Source organism: Artemia sp. Qi Xiang Cuo, chromosome 21 (genome assembly GCF_049724085.1).
Source record: "Artemia sp. Qi Xiang Cuo chromosome 21, ASM4972408v1, whole genome shotgun sequence".
Taxonomy (NCBI): Eukaryota; Metazoa; Arthropoda; class Branchiopoda; order Anostraca; family Artemiidae; genus Artemia; species Artemia sp. Qi Xiang Cuo.
The window spans coordinates 26,329,055-26,347,837 of record NC_142814.1 but is presented as its reverse complement, the minus strand read 5'-3'; the positions used below and the strand labels follow the sequence as shown (position 1 = coordinate 26,347,837).

Below are 18,783 nucleotides of genomic sequence, written 5' to 3'. Positions count from 1 at the left end.
GATGTAATAACAACATATAAACTGCTGGAGAGCAACCAATTAAGTTATGTCTTTTCTGCATTCCTCTCAACTACTGAGGACAAACCAGAAAGTTCTAGGTCCCCCATTCCACCAAGCAAGAGCACCAACGCTTCTCAGTCTGTTCTGTCCCACAATAGAAAAACTTTGTGAAGTCACCCTCCAGCCTCAAACCCTAGAAGTACTCAAAAAAGGAGTTGATCAAGACTGGGTCAATGTTGAATCAAGCCTAGCCTGGGATGTCCGATCATAGCCTCAAAACACCACAAGCAAGATTTTTTTACAAAAGGATAAGCACCACCTTATCTTGATGGATATGCTGGATCTACAGGTTCTTCAACCTTAGTCAATGGAGGATGCAATTTAAGGAATTTAAGGCAAAACAGCTTGTATGATCAGTATTACATGAACAGCAATGTATAATTCAGGAATAGTAATATCATGCTTAACTCTGTGGTAAGTGTACTTATTTATTTTATTTTATGTAATTTAAAAAAGATTCATAATTTGGTGGTTTATATTATTTGTTGTTCTTATTTTATTAATTTTGGTTCATAATTCCTTTTCTGAATTAATGATAAAGACTAGTTTTTGGTTCCCTATTCAACACTTCAACACCTATAAATACAGCATTTGCTACTGTGACAGTAGCAGCACCTTCCCCTAGTATCTTGATATAGGCCTAGGCTACATACGTTTGCCCATTTTCATTATTTTATATACTTATTTCTTGTCAATAGTTGGTTCACAAGGCCAGTTTGGACCAAAAAAAACAAAAAACAGTGAACAATCAATTATTCTTTTGTTGTTATTTTGGCTAGTTTTGAAAAAGAATCTTGCATGAAGACTCATCTTATTTCTCATCAACAGTTGATACCAATCAGGAAAAGAAAATTATGAAATCCACAACTCTGTGCATGTGGTTTAGGGTTATATCCAGACATTAGGTGAGGGGTGGAATGTCTGGGGTGCAATTGTTATGTTCACAATTACTATGTTTGGAAAGGGCACTGAATGATAAATTGAATTATATATTTATCTTTCAGCTAACATACCAAATTAGACCAACATTAAAAAAACTATTTAAACAAAGTTTATATTTTTTAACAGTTTGATGTAATAAATTACCTTGCTTCCCTTAACGCCTAAATATTGCCCTGGGGTGAAAAACAAAGTTTATGACTGCCATTTTATTTTCAAATTGGCATTATGAAGTGACTGTTGATTAGAAATAAGCCCAAGTACAAGAAAAAAGACAACAACCTTGAGCATGGCCTCTTTTAAACTAAACATTAGGCCCATAGCAACAAAAGAGCTGTACTACTTGATTCCATATTCAGCACTGTTCCCAAAACAGTGGTTGCTACAGTAACACCCCAGACCCCCCCCCCCCCCTAATGGGTGCAAATATAGCCCTAGGATATACATAAAGTTTTCCCGTTAACAATTTTTGTATTTAATTTGCATCAGCAGTTGGTTCATAAAGTAAAATAGTGGCGGGGAAACTGGGATGCAATTGTTTTGGCAGTAGATATTATCTTTGAAAACACTGTTGACTGGGGAACCAAATTGTTCTACTGTTTGCTATCATAGTGTATGATCCAGAAGAACTTGTTACCTTAAATCACATGTTCTAATGACTAAGGTTGAAGAACTGGTAGATATCACCAGATAATGTTGACTTGATATTCATGTCACAGTTCATGAGTGGATCATCACTATTTACATATATAGAGGACATGCACAAGAGTGTTACCCATGTTTGTATGTAGGCTTATTTCTATTCAACAATTGGTTCAAATGCCAAATTGAAGAAAAATTACAAAATCAGCAAACTTAGCATTTCACCTAGGGCTATATAAAGGCATTAGCAGGGGGGGGGGGAGGAGATACAATCAAACTGGAAGTACATATAAATTATTTTAAATAAACTTTTTCTGATTAGAATGAAATAAAAATTGTGGTGTTACTATAGCTAGCCTACTTTAGAGGAGGGTAGTCTTTGCTCAATATTAATAAGATTCTAAATGGACATTTAAAACCTTCAAATCTGGCTTAAAACCCAGCTCAAATGTTAGGAACTGATTGGCCAAGGCCTATATTCCAACGAGAGCAGAAATTTTATCCAAATTTGAACCTGTCCATATAATCTGCAAAGCATTATTAGTAGCTCTGGGCTTTAGTTTAAGAACAAGCTTGAAAATACCTTTCCAGTCTCTGATTGAGGTTAAGGTTTGGTCTAAGAAGAAACCAGATAGCAAATAATATGTTTTTGACTATAAATAAGAATATGTTAGCTTACAGTCTATTAAAATTTAAGAAATATGAACAATCTCAGTGTACACATTAGGAAATTTGAAAATTTTAAGACTTTCTGTTTTGAAATCCCATCATACAATTTTTGATTGCCCTGAAGTAGATGTCTTTACAGTGCTATTATTCTGAACTCAAGGGTACCAGTGAGACAGGTGAAAACTGCTTGAAGCTGTAACCAATTGATATAAACAGCCAAAGACTAATGTAATCATGACCAAAAACTACTGTAATCTACTTTTGGAAAATAACCAAAAAATATACACAGCCTAGGTATGTAAAATACTGATGAAATAGTGCTGGAAGACTGGTTGATCAAAGGTCTATTGCCTTACCATCCAAATATGAAATATACTCTGAACAAGTACATATAATTTATAAGAGGTTGATTCAAATGTTATAGCATCAGTCCAAAGTATCCCAAAAAGAGTTTGGAAGTATGTAAAAAGGAATCAAGTTTCACAATCCCCATCATACACTTCCTTTATAGATCCCAAAACTCTTTCACATATAGATGCAAATTATGTAAAATCAAAAATTTTCAATAAGATATTTGGTTCAGTTTTCACACAAACACATGCTCAATTTACTCCTCCAGATTTAAATAAACAATTTGATGATTCAGATTTTATGGTCCAGCAGGTTTATCAAACACTCTAAAATCTTGATCCTGGAAAGGCACTGGATATTGATGGATTTTCAAATATGATGTTATGTGAACTTGCATCAGTGCTTGCTGGACATATCTCTTTAATGTTTGTATCTCGTCTGGTGAGTGTCTTTCAGCTTGGAAAAGAGCCATCATTAGGCCATTGTACAAGAATGGTTCAAAGTCCCATTCTAAAAATTACAGACCAATTTCAAATACATCAATCTTTTCCTGTATAATGTTCTGGTGAGCAGAATTCAGGTACATTTTGAGGAAAATAATTTATGACATTCAGCTCAGCATGGTTTCTGTAAACAGCGATCTTGTAACACGCAACTTCTGGAGGTGATTCATGATTTTCAATTGATTGCGGATAATTGTATTTTGTTTGATTGTATTTATACTGACTTTTCGAAGGCATTTGACAAGATTTCCATCCCACTTCTGATAAAGAAATGTCAACGATATGGTAATGGCCTACAAACTAAAGCCTGGATAACAGATTATCTTACAAATAGAATCCAAGAGGTTGCAGTAGGCAATGCTCTGTCATCACCTATGTCTGTCATAAGCAGAGTTCTGCAAGGCAGTTGTCTTGGGCTGGTATCTTCTGCCTTTTTATCAATGATTTGCCATTTGTTGTTAGGAATTCACCCTTAGAAATGTTTGTAGATGATGTGAAAGTTTACAGGTCAGTCATGAATGAACACAATATTTCTTTACTTCAAGAAGATTTGGTTGCTCTGCACTGGTGGTGTTCAGCAAACTCTATGTTCATTAACAAAACCAAGTGCAATGCTGTGCACTATTTGCATAGACTCCCTCAACATTACCATTACTTTGTTAATGGTAAATCAATTTCAAGCATGGAGTGTGTTTGAGACCTTGGGGTTTGCTTTGATTCAAGTCTCAAATTTGATAAACATGTATTGGATACCACCCACAAGGCAAATTACTAATTACTACATCTAGTGCATACATTTTCTAAGTTTAACCTTCATTCATTGATTTCACTTTATGTATCCACTGTACATCCCATACTTGAGTATTGCTCATCAGTATGGTATCCCCTTAATAAGAGAGAGGATTGATAAAGTGGAACATAGTGCCGACCAAACTCATACCTTACCTCAGACATCTACCATAACACCAGAGAATGCAATGACTACAGTTGCCTAGTCTTCAGTTCCAACGTGATAGAGCCAACCTAATAAATACATTCTGCATTGTCAGGAGCATTGATAATACCACTCAAACTCACTTCTTCACTTTTACAGAATATAGTAGTACCCATCAATATCAACACAAAGTTTGTGCACCATGTTCACAGAAAAGATTGCCAAAACTTTTTATCTAGCCAAGTGTGGAATACTTGGAACACACTTCAATTGGAAATAGTTGAGAGTACCACAGTCCAGTCTTTCAGAAGTAGTTTAGCCTCTATAGATTTCTATACTAGGTCTTATAACAATCAGTTTTGAGAATATTTTTATTTTTTGTATTAGCTGTTTTGTAACCAGTATGTTTTCAGTTATTATCAGATATGTTTCAGTTAGCTCAGTATGTTACTGTATGTTCCAGTTATTATGTTTTCAGAGTATGTTAATAGAGAATATAATTTGTACTTTACTGAAACAAATGTGCATTGTCAGTTTAATATACATATGCTGATGTTTATTCCTTAAAATCTTAATTAATTTTTGTTTTCTTAAAGTTATAAGTGAAAACATTAAACAAAGAATTTTTTCAGTGAGGTACAAATTATATTCTGGCTTTTAAAAAGCATAGGGTTTAGAACCCTACTCAGATTAATTTCTGTTCGTTTTGAGTTTGACTTATTTTAAGTTCTGTTTGTTTTGGGTTTCCTTTATTTATTGATACTGATTTGTGGTACTTGTATGCTTGATAGATTATTTGATTCTATTTTTGTTCATTTTTGGTTTAATGGAGTTCTTTCCTTTAAAAAAGAAAAAAAACTTATTGTGTGCAAAAAGTTTTTTTTATTAATTTCTGTTTGTTTTATATTGACATTTCTTCTCAGGAGAAATACTGAGCGTCTTCTGAAGTTAAACAAACCATCCCTTCCATAAAACCCTTAAATGCCCCCTGGGCATAACTTACAGCTATTGCCCCAGGTCTTTGGGGTTTTTTTAAACCCCAAAGGCCTTGTTGCATGGTATTTAGATTATTTTGAATAGAATAGGTACCTCGAAATTTATATTTGTTTTACAACAACACTTTCTATATGACACTATATACCCCCAGGGCATATCTTACAACCTTAGCCCTGAGGACTGCTGCAGGTTGTCATACTCAAAAATATAATTTCCAGACCATTCAACTATGTTCAATAAAACTGCTTTATCAAAATGTTTATCATAAGTGTTTGGGGAAATGATGGGTATGGGGGGGGCATTTGCCCTCCAATTGCTTTTGACAGTAAATAAGGGCACTAGCCCTCTCAATTCCCAATTGAATGAGTCCTTTTTGAAGTTTATATGACAACGCTGGCAAAGACCTAATTTCCAGAACTTTCAACTATGTTGAACAAAATGTCTGTCTCAAAATTTTGATTAGATGTGTTTGGGGAAATGGTAGGCTTGAGAGGGGTGTTAGTTGCCCTCCAATCACTTTCGACTATTAAAAAGGGCACTAGTGCTTTCAATTTCCAATCAAATGAGTCCTTTTTGAAGTTTCTATGACAATGCTTTCTATAAAACCCTATATGCCCCCAGGGAATAACTTACAACCCTTGCACTGAGGGCTGTGGGGGGGGTGTCATCCTCAAAGACATAATTTCCAGAATTTTCAATTATGTTGAACAAAACAGCTCAAAATTTTATTGGATGTTTTTGGGGAAATAGTGGGCAAGGGAGGGGTGTTAGTTCTCCTCCAATCACTTTTGACTATTAAAAAGGGCACTACCCCTTCAAAGTTTCTGTTACAACACTCTATAAAAACCTTATATGCCCCCAGGGCATAACTTAAACCCTTAACCTGAGGAGTGTGGGGGGGGGTGGTTGATCATCCTTAAATACATAATATCCAGAACTTTAAACTACATTGAAGAAAATGGCTATCTCAAAATTTTGTTTGGATGTGTTTGGGGAAAAGGTGGGTGTGAGAGGGAGGTTAGTTGCCCTCTAATCAGTTTCGACCAGCCTATTAAAAAGGGCACTAGCACTTTCAATTTTCAAATGAATAAGCCTTTTTTGAAGTTTCTATGACAACATTTTCTATAAAAAAAACCTTATATGCCCCCAAGGCATAACTTACAACCTTAGCCCTAAGGGCTCTAGGAGGAGTGTCATTCTCAAAGAACTAATTTCCAGAACTTTCATTGACACTGAACAAAATGGCTATTTCAAAATTTTAATTGGATGTATGCATCATAGATTTTAAACAATGATTTAAGTTTTAAAATTAGTTGAAAACATTTCAACTTTTTTTAAACTTCTTTCAATTAGTTGAACATTTCTGAAATTCTGATACGCCCCACAAACATTACTCACTGCTTTTTTAAGCCCTTTTCCAATCTATTTTCTCTTTCTTCTTCTAAACATTTTGTCTTTCCTTCTATTCATTTCCTATCATTTTTGTAGAAGGAAATCAATCTTGTGTGGTGACAAAAATAGATTACCTTTCAAGGCCCTTTACAGGCTCAAAATAAAATTTGTGACAGAAGCATTCATTATATTTGGAAAGAGCATAAAAAAGCATCAAATGAAGTGTTCATTTTATCCAAGCTAAGTAATTGAAAAAAGAAAAGCCCTTAGCATAGGCCTATTTGGAACAAGGAAAAAGATGTAGCAAATGGTGTGTTCATATTCAACCTAGCAATTTACAAGAAACAACTTGGTGTAAATATAGATTAGGCACTATTGAGAAGAAAACATTAAGAAAAACAATTCTTACTTCATAATATTGTAATATTCTTACCTTTCTGTTCTAGGTGACCTGGGTTTCTATTTCAAATAAATAAACATCAAGACTTTCTACATGGTGTCAGATCCTCTAAAAAAACAACATGGAAACCAACGTCCCCTACCCTGCAATGGATTGGACAAGTGATAACCTTAAAGAGGCGTGGACAAGATTTAACAACCATGCAAAGCTGATGTTCCAAGGACCCCTTAGCGGAAAGACAGAAAAAGTGCAATGCGCCTTCCTGCTGATCTGGCTTAGAGATAAAGGGCGAGACATTTTTAGTTCCTTTACAATTACAGCTGATGAACAGGACAAAATTCAACCATACATGGACAAGTTCAGTGAATATTTCCTCTCTCAGTGCAATACAGTGTTTCAAAGGTATCTCTTTCATAAACGTGATCAACGAGATGGTGAACCAGTGGATCAATACATAACTGATCTGAATCTTTTGGCTCGTGAATGTGCATATTCCACAACAGCCATGAGAGATGAAATGGTAAGAGACCGACTTGTATGTGGCATCTCTTCAGCAAAAGTCAGAGAGAAACTCCTCCAAGCAGGTTCCAATCTAACTCTGTCACAAGCAATTACTATAGTGCGAACACATGTAGAAACACAGGTGCAGCTCAGGACAATGTCACAGCCTGACACTTGTGGCAGCCAAGCTTATCAAGAAACATGCATAAAGCATGAAGTGGATTTTGTCAGGAGGACAAAGAAATCAAACCATGCCCCATCTGTAAGACAATGCTATTTCTGTGCAGGGGATTATTCACCTTCCCACAAATGCCCTGCAAAAGGAAAAATATGCAGTAACTGTGAAAAACCAAACCATTTTGCAAAGGTTTGCAAAAGCAGCAAAAAGGTGGTGAACGTAATAAATCAACGACATCAAACAAACGAGCATCAACCAGACAGCAATGATGAGCTCTTCATAGACACCGTAAACATGAACAATGGGGATGATCAACCATATGTGAAGCTCATAATCAACGAACACATCAGTATCACTTTCGAAATTGACACGGGTGCACAGGCCAACATCATACCTGAAGCATTTATTAATACCCTTAAACCAAGGCCTAAAGTCAATAAGACGCTACAAATTCTTACTAATTTTGGAGGACAGAAGATCCCAACGCTTGGTGTTTGCAGCCTTAACTGCACATATACCAACGGATGCACTGAGACACAGCCCTTCTTCATAGTGAAAGATGCCCCTGTCCCAATCCTAGGCTTCGAAACCAGCAAGAAACTAAAATTAATTAAGCTGATACTTACTGTGACAAAACCAAACCCATTCATCAAGGAATTCAAAGACTGTATTTCAAGGTATAGGACAGCTCAAAGGTGAGTGTCACATAACACTCAAAGAAGGAACCAAACCTAAGGCTGTACCAGCCAGACGCATCCCAATATCTCTCCAAAACAGGTTCAAGAAGGAACTAGACAGGATGGAGGCACTTGGGGTCATCAAAAAGGTTACTTACCCCACAGATTGGGTAAATGCTGCAGTTGTGGTCGAAAAGCCTCCGGGTCTGCATTGACCCACAGGACCTGAACAAGGCCATCAAAAGACCCCACCCCCCAATGCCCACATTTGACGAAGCGATATTAAAACACTCTAGTGCTAAATTTTTCACCAAGCTGGACACCTGTCATGGATATTGGTCTCTCATCATTGACAACAAATCATCTCAACTAAGAACATTTAACACTCCATACGGCCGATACATGTTCAAACGCATGCCATTTGGGTTGATTTCAGTGTAGGATGAATTTCAACGCAGTATGGAAGAGGCATTTGAAGGCATTAAAGGTTTTTCCGTCATAGTTGATGACATCATTATATCTGGGGAAACCATAGAGGAGCACGATGCAAATGTTCGCAGTGCACTAATCAGAGCACGCAAAAGGACTGTGAAATTCAACCTAAAAAAATGTGTGTTCGGGTGCAACAGCATACCATACTTTGGACACAAAATATCAAAAGGTGGTATCCACCCAGACCCATAAAAGGTCCGTGCACTGAAAGAAATGAGACCCCCATCTACCAAGGATGAACTGCAGACCATACTGGGAATGATGAACTACCTAGCAAGGTACATTCCCAATCTAGCATCACTAAATCAGCCCCTACAAAACCTGGCAAAACAGCGACAGCTCAAGTGGGAGCCACAATACGATATAGCATTGAACAACATCAAAGAATCCATTTGCAACTCATTGACATTTTTTGATCCAAAAGCAGGGAACATCGAACTACAAGTTGACGCTTTGAAGTTTGGCCTAGGAGCCACCCTTATTCAAAATGGGAAGTCAATCTCCTTTGCATCACACTCTTTGAACACCACCAAACAGAACTACTTGCAGATAGAAAAGGAACTATATGCTATTCTCTTTGGCTGCATACACTACCACCAATACCTCTATGGCCAGAAGTTCATAATCATATCGGATCACAAGCCTCTCCAAGTGATCCTGAATCGCCCAATATCAAAGTCGTCACCAAGACTCCAGTGGATGCTACTGGGAATCCAACCATACGATCACCATGACATTCCACCCAGGCAAAGAGATTCCAGTTGCCGATGCCTGTACGCTGCATCTCCCTGAAGAGGATGGAGAGATGCAAAAAGATATTGAATCATATGTACTTTCTGTTATGTCAATCCAACCAATCAGCAATGACAGACTTAAAAAGCTCAAACAAGAGACAGCAGCTGACACTCAATTGGTTGAGCTGGCTAAGACAATCAAAAGTGGTTGACCAGCATCCAGAAGAAACCTCCCAGCAATTCTCATCCCATTCTGGTATATCCGGCATGACCTAACGGTCATAGACCAAATTATACTAAAAGGAGATCGCCTGGTTATACCCAAAATCTCCCGCAAATATATACTCAACTGCATACACACATCACATCTGGGTATCAAAAAAACTAAACAGCGTGCTCGCTCAGTCATTTTTTGGCCAAGGATGACAAAAGATATTGAGGAATGTATCAAACACTGCTATGCATGCACCAGACTCCAAAACTCTAACCAGAAAGAGCCCTGGAGGCCACATGACATCCCTGACTTACCACGGGAAAAAATCGGTTGGGACCTCTTTTACAAAAACGGAGAATACTTCAGTCGATTTTTTGAAGTCGATAGATTGGGAAGCAGTACATATGCTCACCAAATAATTCTGTACCTGAAAAAGCACTTTGCTTGTTATGGAATTCCTTGTATGCTCATTACCGACAACAGCCCACAATTTACATCATCCGTCTTCCAAAAATGCATATTGGATTGGGAAATATGTCAGACCACATCCTCACCACATTTCCCCCAATCAAATAGATTGGCAGAAAGGTCCGTACAGACAGCCAAAGATATCCTGAGTAAAACCGATATTGCTGGAAATGATTTTGAGCTGGCGTTGCTAGAGTACAGGAACACCCCAGTTGATGGTCTGGCCTCCCCATCACAATTGCTAATGAGCAGAAATCTCAGATCAATAGTCCCATGCACCAAAGACTATTAACCACAAGCAATTTCGACAGAATCGAATGAAACAACAGTCACGCCAGAGCAAGTACTATGATTGACAGTCAAAGCAACTGAAACCCCTACAAATTGGACAACCTGTACAGGCCCAAATCCACGGCAAACTCTGGCAGGCGGACATTGTCAAAAGAGCAGATGTGAATCCCAGATCCTACATAGTTGAGACAAATGACAGAGCAACCTACAGAAGGAACAGGCGCCACATAAAGATAGTCTGTCAGCAACCTCAGTCACCAGACGCCACCATAACTGAAGAGATCCCCCATACAGACACTCCAACCACACCACTGAGTCTATCAGAAACAATGCCTACCCCCGTCCTTAGAACACCAAGTGAAAACTGTCTGAAACCCTTCACTTGTATTCATAGCCCAACATTTAACAGGCCCAGACCTGTACCAAGCACCAGTCACGTGACCCATACAGAACTCCATGATAGCCCCTACATAACCCGTACCTGTCGCGCTTTGAATCCAGTCCAGAGGCCTAACCTGTGAAATGTTAATCTGTGAATTAAAGGAATACCACCACCCCCCTGTTTCAAAAGTTAAGTTAAAATTAAAAAAAAATAAGAAAAAAAGAAGAAAAAAGAGTAAGCCTAGCGCCTCCTCAAAAATAAATACAGTAACGGATTATGACAGTGTGTTTAGTATTTAAAAGTGGAATTTGTTTATTACGTTTTGTACCAGCTCCCTAGTTTGGAAAGGAGGAAGGATGTAATATTCTTACCTTTCTATTCTAGGTGACCTGGGTTTCTATTTCAAATAAATAAACATCAAGACTTTCTACAATATGCAGTTAATTGTAACTTAGGCCTATACATTATGACTTCAACTTTACTTTAGCCTACTTTATCCCTCAGCCCCCTAATGTACAAATGTATAACCTAAATTATATATTTCTCATGTATCTTGACATGATATGTAATCAAAGGGAGAAAAATCCTCCTGATTTCCATATAAGGGGGAAGGGTAAAGTATAGGCTAGTAAAGCTGTAGGCTAGTCAAAATGTGTTAGCTACAATTATATTTCATACTGTAGGCCTTTTACAAATTTGAATTGTTTTCATAGCATGCTTCCTTCCCAACAGCTTCAAATCTAGTCTTATAAAAAAAGGGGTAAAATTCTACTTTAGATACTTTTTCATTTTCCTAACCTGGCCCCTTTCCAAGATAGGCAAAAGTAACTAAAGTAGAATTTTATCAAAAGATAGCTCTGAATTATCTAATGGGGTAGTCTCCTGGACTTGGATTATGCTGATGATTTAAGCATCCTAGATGAAAGTGTGAGCAAAATGAATAAAGTTTTAGAGGTTTTGCAAGTTCAGGGTGCTAAAATTTGTTTGAAAATTAATGTTAGGAAGACTAAGTCACTAAGCCTAGGAATACGTGAAGATGAAACCTGGCCTAACCCTGGTTTGGGCCTTTCCTTAGAGGCTATAGGCCTAATCCTTACAGATTTACTTGCCAAGCTAAAAGTGCAGAACTTTTTGCACTTATGGAAAAGCATCAGAAACTAAATTTTATAACAGCTTTTGGTATTATATGTCAATAAGGGCTTAGTTACAGCCAAAACAAAAGCTTTTTAAAGAGAGCATAGCCTAGTCCCACTCACTTTGTGTGCTTTGATCTCAGTATTTTCACAGGATAAGGTCACATCAACAAAAACATTTTCATTTAACAGCTGATTTATGACATAAGTCATACTAGAATGGTAATTATTCCATTTTAGACAGAGTTGATCCATTTCTATCTTTGAATCAACTTTTCTAAACAAAATCTTAGTTCTTCTTTTCTTACTTTAAAATATAAGCAAATGCCATCTAATGAAAAGAGAAAAGAGAATAGTCAAGGACATAAAAGCACAATAGGTAGAATCAAACAGTGTTGGGCCTAGGTATTTTCTTAGAAGATACAAATGTAGATTTTCCTGCTCCTGCCACTCCATCAATGCTCGTTTACAATTCTTGTTTAAAGTGAAAATTGAATGTATTTCCTGGAAAAATAATGGTATTTATTTATTTTTTATATGCTATTTATTATAGGCGCTGGTTTTCTCAACTCACAGTTTATTTCCATTACTTTTGAAAGATGTATAATATTATTTATTAATAAAGAACTTTATTCTCTTGAATATGGCCTTAGGCAGAAGCCAGGCTAAATGGTAGTCAGGGATGATCGAGTAGGTATGGGGCCCGATTGAAACTTTTTTGCGGGGCCCTATCCATATGCTACTACTACTACTAACAACTCACCGCAGCACCAAGCCGCCTGATGCCAACACAGCTACGCACGCTCCTCCTCCACCCCAATCTATTCAATGCCTCCCTTTTTACATCCGCCCACGAAGTTCCCATTTCCTTTAAATCTTTCTTTATGACGTCCTCCCACCCCAGACGGGGACGACCTGCTTTCCGTTTAGCCCTAGATGGCTGGCCGAAAAGAACAATCTTTGGCAATCTGTCATCCTTCATCCACAAAACGTGCCCTAGCCACCTCAACCTTTATTTCATTATAGCCCTAGAGAGCAGTATTGAACCACATTTTTCGCATAGCCTATTGTTTGAAATACGGTCAGTCAGCTGGGTACCCAGAACAATCCTTAAGCAATTCTCTGGAAAACATCTAGCAAATCTTCATCCGCTTTTCGGAGCGTCCATGCTTCAGAGCCTTATTTGATTACTGTCATCACTGTAGCTTCTAATATTCTAATCTTGGTTTGCAGGCTTATCTTCCTATTCTTCCAGACTTTTTTTAACTGTGAAAAAACATCCTGAGCCATGGCTATTCTACTTTTAAGACCTTCACAGCTCCCACCATCTTTATTAATAATACTACCAAGGTAAGTGAAGCTGCCCTCCTGATCAATCTTTTTGTTACCCAATGACACCTTTTCATCCTCACTTATTCCTAGCCTTAGTGACTTAATCTTCTTAACATTTATTTTCAAACCTATTCTAGCACCCTGAACTCGCAAAACCTCTAAAAGTTCATTCATTTTGCTCACACCTTCATCTAGGAGGCTTAAATCATCAGCATAATCCAAGTCCAGGAGACTTTTTCCTCCCCATTTGATTCCGTGGTCTCCCATTGCCTTTCCTGTGCTCCTTAAAACAAAGTCCATCAAAATAATCCATATAAAGGGGAATAGAACACAACCCCCTGCTTAACTCATGATTTAATGCAAAATCAGCTTCTAACCTCATTGCTTACCTTAACTTCAGCAGAATTGTTCTTACACATAACACTAATCACTTTAATGTATTTTTCTGGTATACCATGCAAGGATAAAACCTTTACTAAAGCTCTTTTATCAACAGAATTGAACGCTTGCTCATAATCTATAAAACTGAGGACCAAAGGTGTTTGAAAACTCAGGCACTTCTCAATTATTAGCCTAAGAGTGAAAATTTGGTTGACACATCCTCTACCTTTTCTAAAACCGCACTGCTCTTCTCTTAAAACTTTGTCTACGGCTTCTCTCAGTCTAAAAAATATCATATTACTAAGTAATTTACTACTTACAGAGACAAAACTAATGCCACTATAATTACCACTCTCACTTTTACCACCTTTCTTATAAAGTGGCTTAATTAAGGTTTTTCTAAAATCGTTAGGTACTTCCCCTTTTTCGAAAATCATATTCATAATCTTCAGTAACATATTTCTAACCTCAGAGCCACCATGTTTAAGAAACTCATTTACCACTCTATCAGCACCTAGAGCCTTATTATTCTTTAATCCTTTTAGTACTGTTGCAAATTCCTCCTCACAAAACAAATCTTCTTTCACATCCAAGATATCACAAACTTTTTCATTTTCTTCTATGTTTTATCCTACAACTCTATCTCGGTTAAGCAAATTCTCAAAATGTTCGGCCCATCTCTCTTTAGTTTTTTCCTTATCGCTAATTGCGACCCCATTCCTATCTTTAACTGGGCCAAGTCCGGATTAACTATTCCCTCTCAATTTGTTAACGAGCCAGTACAATATTTTACTATTATGCCGTCTAGCTGCATTTTCCAGATCCTCGGCAATTTTATCCATGGCCTCCACTTCACACCTTCTTAGCTCATATTTTAATACTTTCTCCACTTTCCTTACATTTCTTTTGTTTTCATACAATCTATCACTCAGATAATTCTTGTACAAGTCCTTTCTCCTTTCTATTAAACATAAAGCTTTTTCACTAATATTCTTAGCTGCAGTTCAAGCTTTCTTCCCTAATACACCTTCAGCAGCTTCACAAACTATTATTCTAAAATTATTCCAACCATCTTCCACATTATCAAATTTTAAACTCTCAGGTTTAGCATTCAACTGTTCCTGGAAAGTTTCTTTCAAATCTCATCCTGGAGTCTACCAACATCATAATATTCTGGGAGGTAGTCACCCCTCCGAAATTTCACCTTTAAGTTTACCATTGACGCTACTAGATGTTGATCTTTACATTTAACATCAATAGCAGTGCTCCTATATACCCTAGTATCTTGTATTGATCCTGCCAGTCTTCGGTTTACTATAGCATACTCAATAAGGTTTGCTGTCTTACCATCACGTGACTACCATGTTAACTTATGAGCCATTTGATGACGAAACACCGTATTGGTTATAACTAGATTGTTATACCTACAAAATTGCAAAAGTCTGTATCCATTACTGTTTTCCTTTCCTACACCAAATTTACCTAGGCTAGGATACCATCTATCCCTATTTCTACCAACCTGGGCGTTAAAATCTCCCAGTAATAAAATCCTATTTCTACCTGGGACCCTGTCTATTTGCTCCTGTAACTGTAAGTAAAATTCATCTGAGTCACTAGGATCTCCGTCAGTCGGTTCTACAGGGGCGTATGCTACTATAACTGATACCCTGAACTTTTTAGTCATAAAATGAGCAATTTTAGTATTCTATTATTAATACCATACCAGCCTAAACAAGACTTAGCAGCTTCCTTATTCATCATGAGCCCTACTTCCTGTCTATGTACCCCATTCTTCCTGTCTGAGTTTACAATTTCTATATAACCTAATTTCATACTTCCTACCCCTGGGATATGAGTTTCTGAAAATCCTAATAAATTCAGTTCGAATCGTCTGAGTTCGTTAGTCAAAATGTCGATACGATAGTCATTTTTTAAGGTCGTAACATTCCAAGTTCCAATTTTAATGTTCTTTAAATCATTGAAATTATTTTCACATCAGGAAAAGCAATGATCCCGGATACCAGTGCAGGACGGGGATCACATATCCTCTCAAGTATATTAAATGTTTAATTAGGATTCATTGTGTGAGAGGGCGAGGGTTTGAATCCTAGTGTCTCCAATTATTTGGTTTAGGACTGGAGTCAGTGGCGTGACTCTGTAAGCTCAGCCAGAGTCGACCCAGCTCTGAATGGATACCTGGAGAAATCTGGGAAAGATAAACAGGATGGTTGGCCCCCAACCCCCCACTGCACTTCCTGGCTGAAGGGCCAGCACCGCCGGTAGGGACTGTAAAGTCCAATACCGTTTTATTTACCTTTATTTACCTTATTAATATATATATATATATATATATATATATATATATATATATATATATATATATATATATATATATATATATATATATATATATATATATATATATATATATATATATATATATATATATATATATATATATATATATATATATATATATATATATATATATATATATATATATATATATATATATATATATATATATATATATATATATATATATATATATATATATATATATATATATATATATATATATATATATATATATATATATATATATATATATATATATATATATATATATATATATATATATATATATATATATATATATATATATATAAAAATATATATATATATAACCTTGACTAGATAAAAAAAAGCCTGGACTAGATAAATCGTTGGAAGAAAACGAAGTTTTGTTCCTTCACCTGAATAATTAAAAGAAACAAAAGTTCGGCGATATGTCATTCATAATGACAAAACACAAGCCGAGGCAAAAGAAGAATTTTTGTCCCAACCACCTGAACAATTAAAAGAAACAAAGGTTCGGCGATATGTCTTTAATAATGACAAAAGACAAGCTGAGTCAAATGTTAAAGGTCAAAAATTTTCAAAGGTACGGTAGGCATTGATGACTTTATCTGTGTCAAAATCCAAAAGCTAATAATCGTCGCTATCATTTTCGATTCATTTGGTTCGTTTTACCTCGGCCTGTCTTTCGTCATTATGAAATACATGCTTTTTTACCAAAGGTACGGTAGGCATTGATGACAAAACAAAATATCAAACTAACAATAAGACGTTTCGTCGGTACTTGCCAGGGCTTCCTTCCACGCTTCGTTGTATAGTATGTTACATGTTATTTAGTAATTATTCCCTAAGTGATCACCTTACATCAGGGCTCCTCCGAGGAAAACTCACTTGCCAATACGGGTCGCGGCGCTTAAATTTCCTGACCCTGGCAAATGAGTGTGCCTGTCATTGAAACATAGGGCATCACCTTGTGTAGTGTCACCAGTGGAATATGTATATATATATATATATATATATATATATATATATATATATATATATATATATATATATATATATATATATATATATATATATATATATATATATATATATATATATATATATATATATATATATATATATATATATATATATATATATATATATATATATATATATATATATATATATATATATATATATATATATATATATATATATATATATATATATATATATATATATATATATATATATATATATATATATATATATATATATATATATGTATATATATATATGTATATATATAAGATTACGAACATACCCACAAACCAATCAGCCAGAACCGTTTCAAAATAATGTTCACCCAAATCTGAAAGAATACCCCTTCGGCCAATTTACCTTCCATATTTACATAGCAACAAATTGTCAAAAATTGCCTATTCACTTTCATGCAATACCTTCCAAAGAACTTATTTCATCCTACCACCTGTAACAAAACACCTGATTGAGTCGAAACATACTCTAAATTAAAAAAAATATAGGGGAGAGAGCAAATACCTTCACCAATTTACATCAAAATAACATCAAAATTCCCTGATAGCTTTTATTACATATATTTAAAAGTTCATTATACTGAAAACTAAATTTTTAAATTGCCAAGCAAGTTTATTGGTGAAAAACCTATTACGATTAATTTTTGGCTAAGTATTTGACATCTACTTTTAAGATCAATGTAATTAGTTCAAATTATCGCGTATCTAAATAGTTGGGAATAAAAAGCTGAACATGTGATATTTGAATGTATATTACTTTTAAAGAATCAGAAATTAACTATTCAAAATTAAAATCATCCGTTTTATTATATGTTTTTAAAACTAATTTATTATTATGTGAAATATTATTTTATAAATCTAGAAAATGGTCATAATTGCCTTTCCCATCGCTAAGTCTCAGACTTAATGTAGGCATACATTGTTCAAAATCTCAAAAACTCTGCACAATTTATCGCCAGAAGGTCATCTAAATATCATTTATTATTTGAAAGCGAATATTTTATATTACTTGGGTTCTTTTTATCAATCATAAACTCATATTCTAAATGGGTCAAAAAAAGTTCCGCTATAAATGGACTAGTATTACGCCCAATAGGGATTCCAATAATTGGTTATACAGATTGGTTATACAGATAAGTGTCAATTTTTAGAAAAAACAAATTAGACGAAAAGAAAGCTTTCTTAATAGTCTTTTATTTCCAAACACTAAATTAATTGGTAGATTTGTATATAATGTAATGAAATCAGATAAGTCCTATAGCCATATAATCTACTACATGCAATGAATTATTGACACCCCAATATGGATTAAAATTAGAAAAATTTTTAATTCCCGAGCAATACACCTAAAATTTATTGCTAATTTCTCCGAAAATACACGACAAGTCAGTCGCCGCAATTCTGGTTGGGCATCTGGCTGAACCAGCAATAAAGCGTGGTTAAGGGGGATTCTTTTGAAATTTTTCCGTCCAATATAAAAAATGAAAATTTTTAATCATTATCATTAACTTTAATATATATGTTCTTCGTTCATTTTCAGGTGGTAGCAGAACTTTCAAGCTACGTTGTCTTTTCACACGAGAAAATGAAACGTATAACATTCCATGATTAAAAACTTGAGTACTAAGGTCGGCGCGAACAAATTCAGAAGTTTGCAATTGCGATTTATGTATAGTCATGGCAAATGCAGGTCAAATTTGAATTTGATGTCGT

General features: G+C 35.6%; 1 protein-coding gene across 1 annotated transcript in view; it reads right to left on the bottom strand.

Annotated features, from left to right (window-relative positions):
• The window catches only part of LOC148939382 (longitudinals lacking protein-like), a 37,370-nt gene extending 25,132 nt beyond the window's left edge, over positions 1 to 12,238 (bottom strand). Inside the window, exon 1 of the mRNA XM_089107058.1 lies at positions 12,080 to 12,238. Within this exon, the coding sequence (XP_088963184.1) occupies positions 12,080 to 12,211 (132 nt within the window). The 5' untranslated portion in view covers positions 12,212 to 12,238. The remainder of the gene's footprint in view (positions 1 to 12,079) is intronic.
• Between the last annotated feature and the right edge of the window lie 6,545 nt (positions 12,239 to 18,783).